Here is a 12131-nt window from a genome sequence, read left to right as displayed (position 1 = left end):
AGTGTTGATCCTGGTCATGATGTCCTCCTGAGGACAGAACTAGTTCTAGTACAGTGTTTATCCTGGTTATGATGTCCTCATGAGGACAGAACTAGTTCTAGTACAGTGTTTATCCTGGTCATGATGTCCTCCTGAGGACAGAACTAGTTCTAGTACAGTGTTGATCCTGGTTATGATGTCCTCCTGAGGACAGAACTAGTTCTAGTACAGTGTTGATCCTGGTCATGATGTCCTCCTGAGGACAGAACTAGTTCTAGTACAGTGTTGATCCTGGTTATGGTGTCCTCCTGAGGACAGAACTAGTTCTAGTACAGTGTTGATCCTGGTCATGATGTCCTCCTGAGGACAGAACTAGTTATAGTACAGTGTTGATCCTGGTTATGGTGTCCTCCTGAGGACAGAACTAGTTCTAGTACAGTGTTTATCCTGGTTATGATGTCCTCCTGAGGACAGAACTAGTTCTAGTACAGTGTTTATGATGTCCTCCTGAGGACAGAACTAGTTCTAGTACAGTGTTGATCCTGGTCATGATGTCCTCCTGAGGACAGAACTAGTTCTAGTACAGTGTTGATCCTGGTTATGGTGTCCTCCTGAGGACAGAACTAGTTCTAGTACAGTGTTGATCCTGGTTATGATGTCCTCCTGAGGACAGAACTAGTTCTAGTACAGTGTTGATCCTGGTTATGATGTCCTCCTGAGGACAGAACTAGTTCTAGTACAGTGTTGATCCTGGTCATGATGTCCTCCTGAGGACAGAACTAGTTCTAGTACAGTGTTGATCCTGGTCATGATGTCCTCCTGAGGACAGAACTAGTTCTAGTACAGTGTTTATCCTGGTTATGATGTCCTCCTGAGGACAGAACTAGTTCTAGTACAGTGTTGATCCTGGTCATGATGTCCTCCTGAGGACAGAACTAGTTCTAGTACAGTGTTGATCCTGGTTATGATGTCCTCCTGAGGACAGAACTAGTTCTAGTACAGTGTTGATCCTGGTTATGATGTCCTCCTGAGGACAGAACTAGTTCTAGTACAGTGTTGATCCTGGTTATGGTGTCCTCCTGAGGACAGAACTAGTTCTAGTACAGTGTTGATCCTGGTTATGGTGTCCTCCTGAGGACAGAACTAGTTATAGTACAGTGTTTATCCTGGTTATGATGTCCTCCTGAGGACAGAACTAGTTATAGTACAGTGTTGATCCTGGTTATGATGTCCTCCTGAGGACAGAACTAGTTCTAGTACAGTGTTGATCCTGGTTATGGTGTCCTCCTGAGGACAGAACTAGTTCTAGTACAGTGTTGATCCTGGTTATGATGTCCTCCTGAGGACAGAACTAGTTCTAGTACAGTGTTGATCCTGGTCATGATGTCCTCCTGAGGACAGAACTAGTTCTAGTACAGTATTGATCCTGGTTAGGATGTCCTCCTGGGGACAGAACTAGTTCTAGTACAGTGTTTATCCTGGTTATGATGTCCTCCTAGGACAGAACTAGTTCTAGTACAGTGTTGATCCTGGTTATGATGTCCTCCTGAGGACAGAACTAGTTCTAGTACAGTGTTGATCCTGGTTATGGTGTCCTCCTGAGGACAGAACTAGTTCTAGTACAGTGTTTATCCTGGTTAGGATGTCCTCCTGAGGACAGAACTAGTTCTAGTAACAGTGTTTATCCTGGTTATGATGTCCTCCTGAGGACAGAACTAGTTGTAGTACAGTGTTTATCCTGGTCATGATGTCCTCCTGAGGACAGAACTAGTTGTAGAGTATTGTTGTAATCTGTCATCTCCAGAAGGTGCTTCTTCTTGTCCTCCTACAGAACTGGTCCAACAGGTTCCATTCTCCTTTATGTAACAGAGAATGATCTTTAAATAACCTGCAGTATGAGGTGATGAAGTGATGAGTGCATTAAAGAGTAAGAGTTGTATATATTTTTTTATATTAGAACACCTGTTGGTTATACATATCTATCTATAGTAGTGTCTATTTCTACGTGCCTGAAGCTGGGTATTGGACTGGGGTTCTGATCAAGTCTATACAATGGTGGGATCTTATTCAGACAGGTTGGTTTATCACATACCAGACTTGGGTTCAAATGCTTTTCAAAATACTTGAAACACTTTCAGCGTTTGCTTTCGGCTGCCCGGGGTGCCAGATGAACAGGGTTGGGCCTCTTGTGACGGTTTCATATTCTAATTGGATCCATTGCGCCAGGCAAGCTCAATCAAGCCCAGAAAGAGGATATGAAAGGATTTGAACCCAGGGCTGGTATGTGATAAATCAGTTTGTCTGAATAAGATCTCACTGTTGTATGGACTTGAGCAGAAACACAGGATCCAGCTTCAGGCACATAGAAATAGACCGTACTAGAAAGTAATAGATATGATATGTATAGCATTAGTAGACAGGTGTTCTAAGATCAGAAATCTACAACTGTTTGCATATGTGACCTTTCAAGGCATTCACAGTTTGATTAAATCATATGTTGAGGTTTCTATGCCCCGGCTTGACATTTTAATTACATAATAAATTATGGTCCTTTCCATATCTATTCAAAAGTCAGTGTGATTGCATTGCACACTGTGCAAAGAGTCTGGGTGTTTTCAACCAATGACAAACTGATGGATTCTTGTGAAACTGGCATTGGCTCCAACTGGGGCAAAATTATATGATGTAAAAGTTTACAAAAACTGTGGACTTCTATTGAGCTGATTATTTGACAATGTGATGTTTCGTGCAGAAAGTTGTTCTGTGTCTTGTCTTGTTTCCTGATTGTCAAGAAGGCTAGAGGTTATACAAATAGATGTTTACAGTCTATAGGGGGAAGGATGGAGGAGAGATGGAGGAGTGGGGGTGGATGGAGGAGTGGGGGTGGATGGAGGAGTGGGGGTGGATGGAGGAGTGGGGGTGGATGGAGGAGTGGTGAAGGAGTCTGGGTGGATGGAGGAGGGATTGAGGAGTGGGGGTGTATGGGGAGGGATGGAGGAGTGGGGGTGGATGGAGGAGTGGATGGAGGAGGGGTGAAGGAGTGGGGGTGGATGGAGGAGGGATGGAGGAGTGGGGGTGGATGGAGGAGGGATGGAGGAGTGGGGGTGGATGGAGGAGTGGGGGTGGATGGAGGAGAGATGGAGGAGTGGTGGTGGATGGAGGAGTGGGGAGTGATGGAGGAGTGGGGAGTGATGGAGGAGGGATGGAGGAGTCTGGGTGGATGGAGGAGGGATGGAGGAGTGGGGGTGTATGGGGAGGGACGGAGGAGTCTGGGTGGATGGAGGAGGGATGGAGGAGTCTGGGTGGATGGAGGAGGGATGGAGGAGTGGGGGTGTATGGGGAGGGATGGAGGAGTGGGGGTGGATGGAGGAGGGATGGAGGAGTGGGGGAGGGATGTTATTATTGGTCAGTCATTTCTCTCCAACTAATGAGGATGTGTCCTTTCCTGATATATGCTGATGAATAGAGACTCCTTACTGTCCTGTCCTGAGTGTGTCTTACAACATACATTCATTCTCCCTACAACCGCTACTGCATGAAAAGCTAACATATGAGATGCATAATCTGAGTAGTGGACATTCAAATGGTTCTCTTTAGATTCACAGCCCAGCTCTCACTGTAGGACTTAATGTGAGGCATTAGGGTCATACATTGTGTATCGTCCTCTATAGAACAAAGAGGCCTCAGGAGGATACACACTGTTTTAGCCTTTATTAAACCAAACCTTTCACACTTGACAGTGTGTGTGAGTTCAAAGGCCATGTTGAAAGGGCCCTAATGCAGCGCTATGTATTTTTAACCAGCCGTAGTGTGTGTATACACAGCTGATTCAAATGATCAAAGCTGGATGATCAGTTGATTACTTGAATCGGCTGTGTAGTGTGTTAGGACAGAGTCTGGGAAACCCTAAAGGAAAGAGTAACGCCTATAGAATGTCCTGAAAGGTACATTTGTAGGAGTTCTTATGACACTGTCATAGCAATACGATGGCTGGCTAGCCTAGCGGTTAAGATCCAATCAAATGTTATTGGTCACATACACCTATTTAACAGATGTTATTGGTCCATACACATATTTAACAGATGTTATTGGTCCATACACATATTTAGCAGATGTTATTGGTCCATACACATATTTAACAGATGTTATTGGTCCATACACATATTTAACAGATGTTATTGGACACATACACCTATTTAACAGATGTTATTGGTCCATACACATATTTAACAGATGTTATTGGACACATACACCTATTTAACAGATGTTATTGGACACATACACCTATTTAACAGATGTTATTGGTCCATACACATATTTAACAGATGTTATTGGTCCATACACATATTTAACAGATGTTATTGGTCCATACACATATTTAGCAGATGTTATTGGTCCATACACATATTTAACAGATGTTATTGGACACATACACCTATTTAACAGATGTTATTGGACACATACACCTATTTAACAGATGTTATTGGTCCATACACATATTTAACAGATGTTATTGGACACATACACCTATTTAACAGATGTTATTGGTAACATACACCTATTTAACAGATGTTATTGGTCCATACACATATTTAACAGATGTTATTGGTCCATACACATATTTAACAGATGTTATTGGTCCATACACCTATTTAACAGATGTTATTGGTCACATACACGTGTTCAGCAGATGTTATTGCGGGTGTAGCGAAATGCTTGTGCTTCTATCTCCAACAGTGCAGTAATATCTAACAATTATTATAAACTGGGTGGTTTGAGCCCTGAATGCTGATTGGCTGACAGCCGTGGTATATCAGACCGTATACCACGAGTATGATAAAACATGTATTTTTACTGCTCTAATTACGTTGGTAACCAGTTTCTAATAACAATATGGCACCTCGGGCGTTTGTGCTATATGGCTAATATACCACAGCTAAGGGCTGTATCCAGGCACTCCACGTTGCGTCATGCTTAAGAACAGCCCTTAGCCGTGGTATATTTGCCATATACCACACCCCCTTGGGCATTAAATAAAATTAAATATTTAATTAAATAAAATTAAATATGCTTAAATATCTAACAATTTCACAACATATACCCAATACACAGAAATCTAAGTAAAGGAATGTAATTAACAATATATACATATACGGACGAGCGATGTCAGAGCGGCATGGACTAAGATACAGGTGAATAGAATAGAATACAGTATATACATATGAGATGAGTAATGCATAGACTAAGATACAGGTGAATAGTATAGAATACAGTATATACATATGAGTAATGCAAGATATGTAAACATTTTCAAAGTGATTTCTAGTCTATGTCTTTCGGAGTGGCCAGTGATTTCTAGTCTATGTCTATAGGAGTGGCCAGTGGTCTACAGTTTGTATTAGGATGGATGGCCTGGGGAAGGTGGAACTCTGGTCTACAGTTTGTATTAGAAGGATGGATGGCCTGGGGGAGGTGGACCTCTGGTCTACAGTTTGTATTAGAAGGTTGGATGGCCTGGGGGAGGTGGACCTCTGGTCTACAGTTTGTATTAGAAGGATGGATGGCCTGGGGGAGGTGGACCTCTGGTCTACAGTTTGTAGTAGAAGGATGGATGGCCTGGGGGAGGTGGACCTCTGGTCTACAGTTTGTATTAGAAGGATGGATGGCCTGGGGAAGTTGGACCTCTGGTCTACAGTTTGTATTAGAAGGATGGATGGCCTGGGGGAGGTGGACGTCTGGTCTACAGTTTGTATTAGAAGGATGGATGGCCTGGGGGAGGTGGACCTCTGGTCTACAGTTTGTATTAGGATGGATGGCCTGGGGGAGGTGGACCTCTGGTCTACAGTTTGTACTAGAAGGATGGATGGCCTGGGGGAGGTGGACATCTGGTCTACAGTTTGTACTAGAAGGATGGATGGCCTGGGGGAGGTGGACCTCTGGTCTACAGTTTGTACTAGAAGGATGGATGGCCTGGGGGAGGTGGACGTCTGGTCTACAGTTTGTACTAGAAGGATGGATGGCCTGGGGAGGTGGACCTCTGCTCTACAGTTTGTATTAGAAGGATGGATGGCCTGGGGAGGTGGACGTCTGGTCTACAGTTTGTACTAGAAGGATGGATGGCCTGGGGGAGGTGGACCTCTGGTCTACAGTTTGTACTAGAAGGATGGATGGCCTGGGGGAGGTGGACCTCTGGTCTACAGTTTGTACTAGAAGGATGGATGGCCTGGGGGAGGTGGACCTCTGGTCTACAGTTTGTACTAGAAGGATGGATGGCCTGGGGGAGGTGGACCTCTGGTCTACAGTTTGTATTAGAAGGATGGATGGCCTGGGGGAGGTGGACCTCTGGTCTACAGTTTGTATTAGAAGGATGGATGGCCTGGGGGAGGTGGACCTCTGGTCTACAGTTTGTACTAGAAGGATGCTAACAAACATTGTTCCAATATGGTAAACATCTTATATTTTATTTATTTTTATTGAACCTTTATTTAACCAGATAGATGTGTGTCGGACACACTTCTCTCCGAATAAGGAGTAAAGTATTTCCAAGGAGAGGGAGAGAGGGACAAATTGTAACCAGAAGGTAACTATGAGTCATTGAGGGTATGGAGGGAGGGATGAGATCCAGATGAACTTCCCAGCAACCAAGGCCCAGATCAGACAAACCCTTCCTACACCCCAACTCCTTCAAATATGAACTTCCCAGCAACCAAGGCCCAGATCAGACAAACCCTTCCAACACCCCAACTCCTTCAAATATGAACTTCCCAGCAACAAAGGCGGATATCAGATCCATTAGGGTCCCTAGGCCCTCCAGTATTAATTAATAGATCTGTGAAGGAGTAGGAGCTAAGGGAAGGTACTAGGAACCTGAATGGAACTGGGCCCATGTGTCCATTCTGTCTCATCTGTCTAGGGTTCAGAAAGGTGAAACGTTCACAGCGTTACAGAATACAGCTAGATCCACACTACATAGATACTCACTGTTCACTAGCCTCCAGCTGATAGGAGTACTAGAGCAGACATGTGTCTCCTATCTGCAAAGCTCTGATGAGATCACCAATAACTCTGATCTGACTCAATCAAGACCTATTGAATACCCTTACGACCACCAATCACTGCAGCCAGAAGTTCTGATGTGTTGACCCACATTAAATCACTGCCCCCAGAAATTCTGATGTGTTGACCAACATTAAATAACTGCAGCCAGAAGTTGTGATGTGTTGACCAACATTAAATAACTGCAGCCAGAAGTTGTGATGTGTTGACCAACATTAAATCACAGCCCCCAGGAAGTTGTGATGTGTTGACCCACATTAAATCACAGCCCCCAGGAAGTTGTGATGTGTTGACCCACATTAAATCACAGCCCCCAGGAAGTTGTGATGTGTTGACCCACATTAAATCACAGCCCCCAGGAAGTTGTGATGTGTTGACCCACATTAAATCACAGCCCCCAGGAAGTTGTGATGTGTTGACCCACATTAAATCACAGCCCCCAGGAAGTTGTGATGTGTTGACCCACATTAAATCACAGCCCCCAGGAAGTTGTTATGTGTTGACCCACATTAAATCACAGCCCCCAGGAAGTTGTGATGTGTTGACCCACATTAAATCACAGCCCCCAGGAAGTTGTGATGTGTTGACCCACATTAAATCACAGCCCCCAGGAAGTTGTGATGTGTTGACCCACATTAAATCACAGCCCCCAGGAAGTTGTGATGTGTTGACCCACATTAAATCACAGCCCCCAGGAAGTTGTGATGTGTTGACCCACATTAAATCACAGCCCCCAGGAAGTTGTGATGTGTTGACCCACATTAAATCACAGCCCCCAGGAAGTTGTTATGTGTTGACCCACATTAAATCACTGCCCCCAGGAAGTTGTTATGTGTTGACCCACATTAAATCACTGATGCAGTGTAGAGTGTCCACACTCAAAAAAAGAGAGTTGCTTTATGCTTATGCTGATACAGTTAGACAGTTGGCAACCAACATCTAATATATCACTCTTAACATCCAATATAAATAATCACTCAACGTTTAATGCAGCTTTACTATGGCAACATGGGACACATAAACAGGGAATTTATTGAATGTTTTCTAGAAATCCTGGTTGGAGGACCCCGGATTCCCTCCTGATTCCATAAATCCTACAACCAGCATTTCGGGAAAATCAGGGAATATATTCAGAGTTTCAGGAATTTTGCAACCCTACACATAAATTACACACGCCCACACCCACGCCCACACACACGCACGCAAGCATGCACATACGCACGCACGTACACACACGCCCACAATGTGTGTGGTTTTCATTATTCCAACATTGTGTCTGACTCATATGTTGAAACATAAAAGCCTCATTCACTAACTAGAAACAGTTGTAAGCAGCTTGCTAGGCCTTTCCTTCGACATCAGACATGATACATTCCCTTCTTTACTGAAGTCAATGATGAGCCACCCATTAAGGCTTTATCCCAAATGGCTCCCTATTCCCAAAGGGCTCTGGTCAAAAGTAGTGAACTAATTAGGGAATAGGGTGCCCATTTGGGACGCACTCATCCCAGAGCCATACACGTCCCAGAGCCATACATTACATAGATAACCATTGGAAACAGATTAGCTAGCTAACCTCTCATGTTCCAAGCCAAAGGAGTGTTGTTATTACTAGGTGGCCCTGACTCTATCCTGCCCTCCTCCTCCTCCTACTCTCACTTGACGAGTGACAACCCGCATGCTCTGTGCTCTCTCTGTTCAGAGACACTGACTACAACCCAAATTAAACCCTATATAGTGCACTACTTTTGACCAAGACCCATAGGGCTCTGTTCCCTATATAGTGCACTACTTTAGACCAGGGCCCATAGGGCTCTGTTCCCTATATAGTGCACTACTTTAGACCAGGGCCCATAGGGGTATAGTGTGCGGTGTGGGATGCATACACTGACTGCCCCAGAGAAGATCCCATATAGCAAGTTCCTGAAGTGAGAGTGAAAAGTGACAGATAAATATTTTGAGATTTTTTTGGGGGCAGCTCGTCACTAATTACACTATTCACAGGTAGGAGTGCATGGTTAAACACCTCACTGTATAATTATATAGGGATTTATATTGTTTATAAGAACAAAGACACGATTGGGTTCAATTTCTTTCTTTTTTTCCCCGATACAGTAGCCTGATATTTCACTATACTTCGGCAAAAGTGAGGTCAATACTTTCTTTAAGTGAAAAGTAGTTGAACAGGGCTGGGTTGAAGTCCATCTCCATTTATTCTCTCACTCTACCCCGAAAGCCAAAGATATCAAACCAGTTACTGCCGCTAACATACAGCCACACCCTCTGGTCAAGTTAAAAGGACGTTCAGTGTATAAGCTAAGGCTACACAAACAATATCATTAAAAGCAATTTTCTAGAGTTGTATAAACGTTGGAATATGACTTAACCCCTATGCAACGTGCTTAATTTATTATATGACATAGTACTACAATGTCCCAGAATCCTCGTGAAATTACAAAATACGCATTATCATAAACGATCATAAATAGAATCCCGAAGCATACAGACAGTGTTGTCAACTTGTCAAACGTCCAACTTTACTTTATCTTTCCTAATGCGACATTAAAAGAAACTTGCACAGTGATTACAAAGTTACAACTCCCTATCTATAACCACCAAGATAACTTTCAACATAGAAACAACTACTTACTTCTTCGTTTGCGTGATGGTCACGCTATTCTTCGAGGGTTTTTTCTTGAACATTCTGTCAGCGGGACGACTCGGATTCTTCTTCTCCCGTAAACACCTGTCTCTTCTTGTGCTTCTCTCTGTGAAGATATCCCGTGGGGAGAGGTGAGGCTTCTTTCTGACTTGTCAGGTATGTTCTTTCTCCTCGGACAGGTATGTTCTCTCTCCTCGGACAGGTAGGTATGCCCCAGTACGCTCCACACACACAAATGGGAATGTCAAATGATGAGATTCGGCGACGCCCACTAGCGCTAATTTCTTCCAGCAGTCAGTCAGCACAGGAAAACTGAACTGCAGTAAAGGAGGGGGGGTTGCTGTGGATTTCTCCCTGTATGTGCTGCATACCTGTCACCTATGAACGCGTGGGCGGGGCTGGTTTTATGCTTTCCCATACAGGTTACAGGTGGATACCGCACCTTTTAGGCCTGGACGTTGCTACTATGTTATCAACATATTGCCATTTGCTCAGACGAAAATGCAAATACCAGTGTTTGAGAGAGCAGACAAAGCAGCGTTCAAAAGCAAATCTATGACATTGTTATTACAGGTCAGGCTGTAATACATTAATATGTTGGTTACAGGTCAGGCTGTAATACATTGACACATGTTGGTTACAGGTCAGGCTGTAATACATTGACATGTTGAGGCACTGCATCTCAGTGCTTGAGGCGTCATTACAGACACCCTGGTTCGAATTCAGGCTGTATCTCAATCGGCTGTGATTGGGAGTCCCATAGGGCGGCGCACAATTGGCCCAGCGTCGTCTGGGTTTTCCCGGGGTAGGCCGTCATTGTAAATAAGAATTTATTTTTAACTGACTTGCCTAGTTAAATAAAGGTTAAATAAAATATAAATAAAACAATTATATTTAAAATGTTGGACCAGTTGAGCATTATCAGAAGTAATGTGTGTCATAATATAGTGTAACAGTGTTGACCATGGTTCTGAGGAGGAGGAGTTATAGTGTGTGTAATAATATAGTGTCACAGTGTTGACCATGGTTCTGAGGAGGAGGAGTTATAGTGTGTGTCATAATATAGTGTCACAGTGTTGACCATGGTTCTGAGGAGGAGGAGTTATAGTGTGTGTCATAATATAGTGTCACAGTGTTGACCATGGTTCTGAGGAGGAGGAGTTATAGTGTGTCATAATATAGTGTAACAGTGTTGACCATGGTTCTGAGGAGGAGGAGGTATAGTGTGTGTCATAATATAGTGTGACAGTGTTGACCATGGTTCTGAGGGGGAGGAGTTATAGTGTGTCATAATATAGTGTAACAGTGTTGACCATGGTTCTAAGGGGGAGGAGTTATAGTGTGTCATAATATAGTGTAACAGTGTTGACCATGGTTCTGAGGAGGAGGAGTTATAGTGTGTCATAATATAGTGTAACAGTGTTGACCATGGTTCCAGTCGACCAATGGTGGGGTAGCTACATTGTAACCATGGAGACAGAACAGCATATGTTACTCCTCTCTCTATGGAACCCTAGTGTGACTCGACGACAAGGACACTCCCTTGGGGTGTGTGTTTGTGTTTGTTTGGGAGAGGGAGTGACTCTTCAAAAGGACTGGCAGAGCCTGTCTGACCTGCCACAGCCTCCTCACACTGTGTGTGTCTGAGTGGGACAGTGATATGACTCAAGTTTCTGGAGTCTTCTCATCCTAGCTAGTCCATATGTGTCTTCTTCACCCAGAGAAGACAGACAGACAGACAGACAGACAGACAGACAGACAGACAGACAGACAGACAGACAGACAGACAGACAGACAGACAGACAGACAGACAGACAGACAGACAGACAGACAGACAGACAGACAGGAGTTCAGTGTAATTGAGATGACAGACAGACAGACAGACAGACAGACAGACAGACAGACAGACAGACAGACAGACAGACAGACAGACAGACAGACAGACAGACAGACAGAACAGAACAGAACAGAACAGAACAGAACAGAACAGAACAGAACAGAACAGAACAGAAATGTACAGCACTACACCAAGGTTGCGTCCCAAACGGCACCATATTTCCTATGGGTCCTGGTCTAAAGTAGTGCACTATATAGGGAACAGACCCCTATGGTCCTGGTCTAAAGTAGTGCACTATATAGGGAACAGACCCCTATGGTCCTGGTCTAAAGTAGTGCACTATAAAGGGAACAGACCCCTATGGGTCCTGGTCTAAAGTAGTGCACTATATAGGGAACAGACCCCTATGGTCCTGGTCTAAAGTAGTGCACTATATATGGAACAGACCCCTATGGTCCTGGTCTAAAGTAGTGCACTATAAAGGGAACAGACCCCTATGGTCCTGGTCTAAAGTAGTGCACTATATAGGGAACAGACCCCTATGGTCCTGGTCTAAAGTAGTGCACTATAAAGGGAACAGACCCCTATGGTCCTGGT

General features: G+C 44.0%; 1 protein-coding gene across 1 annotated transcript in view; it reads right to left on the bottom strand.

Annotated features, from left to right (window-relative positions):
* Nucleotides 1–9939, bottom strand: part of LOC120037182 (periplakin-like) — a 48848-nt gene extending 38909 nt beyond the window's left edge. The window contains exon 1 of the mRNA XM_038983355.1: nucleotides 9686–9939. Coding sequence (XP_038839283.1) covers nucleotides 9686–9738 — 53 coding nt within the window. The 5' untranslated portion in view covers nucleotides 9739–9939. The remainder of the gene's footprint in view (nucleotides 1–9685) is intronic.
* Nucleotides 9940–12131: the final 2192 nt, after the last annotated feature.

This window comes from Salvelinus namaycush, unplaced genomic scaffold (genome assembly GCF_016432855.1).
Source record: "Salvelinus namaycush isolate Seneca unplaced genomic scaffold, SaNama_1.0 Scaffold161, whole genome shotgun sequence".
Taxonomy (NCBI): Eukaryota; Metazoa; Chordata; class Actinopteri; order Salmoniformes; family Salmonidae; genus Salvelinus; species Salvelinus namaycush.
This window is presented reverse-complemented; position numbering and strand designations above follow the sequence as displayed.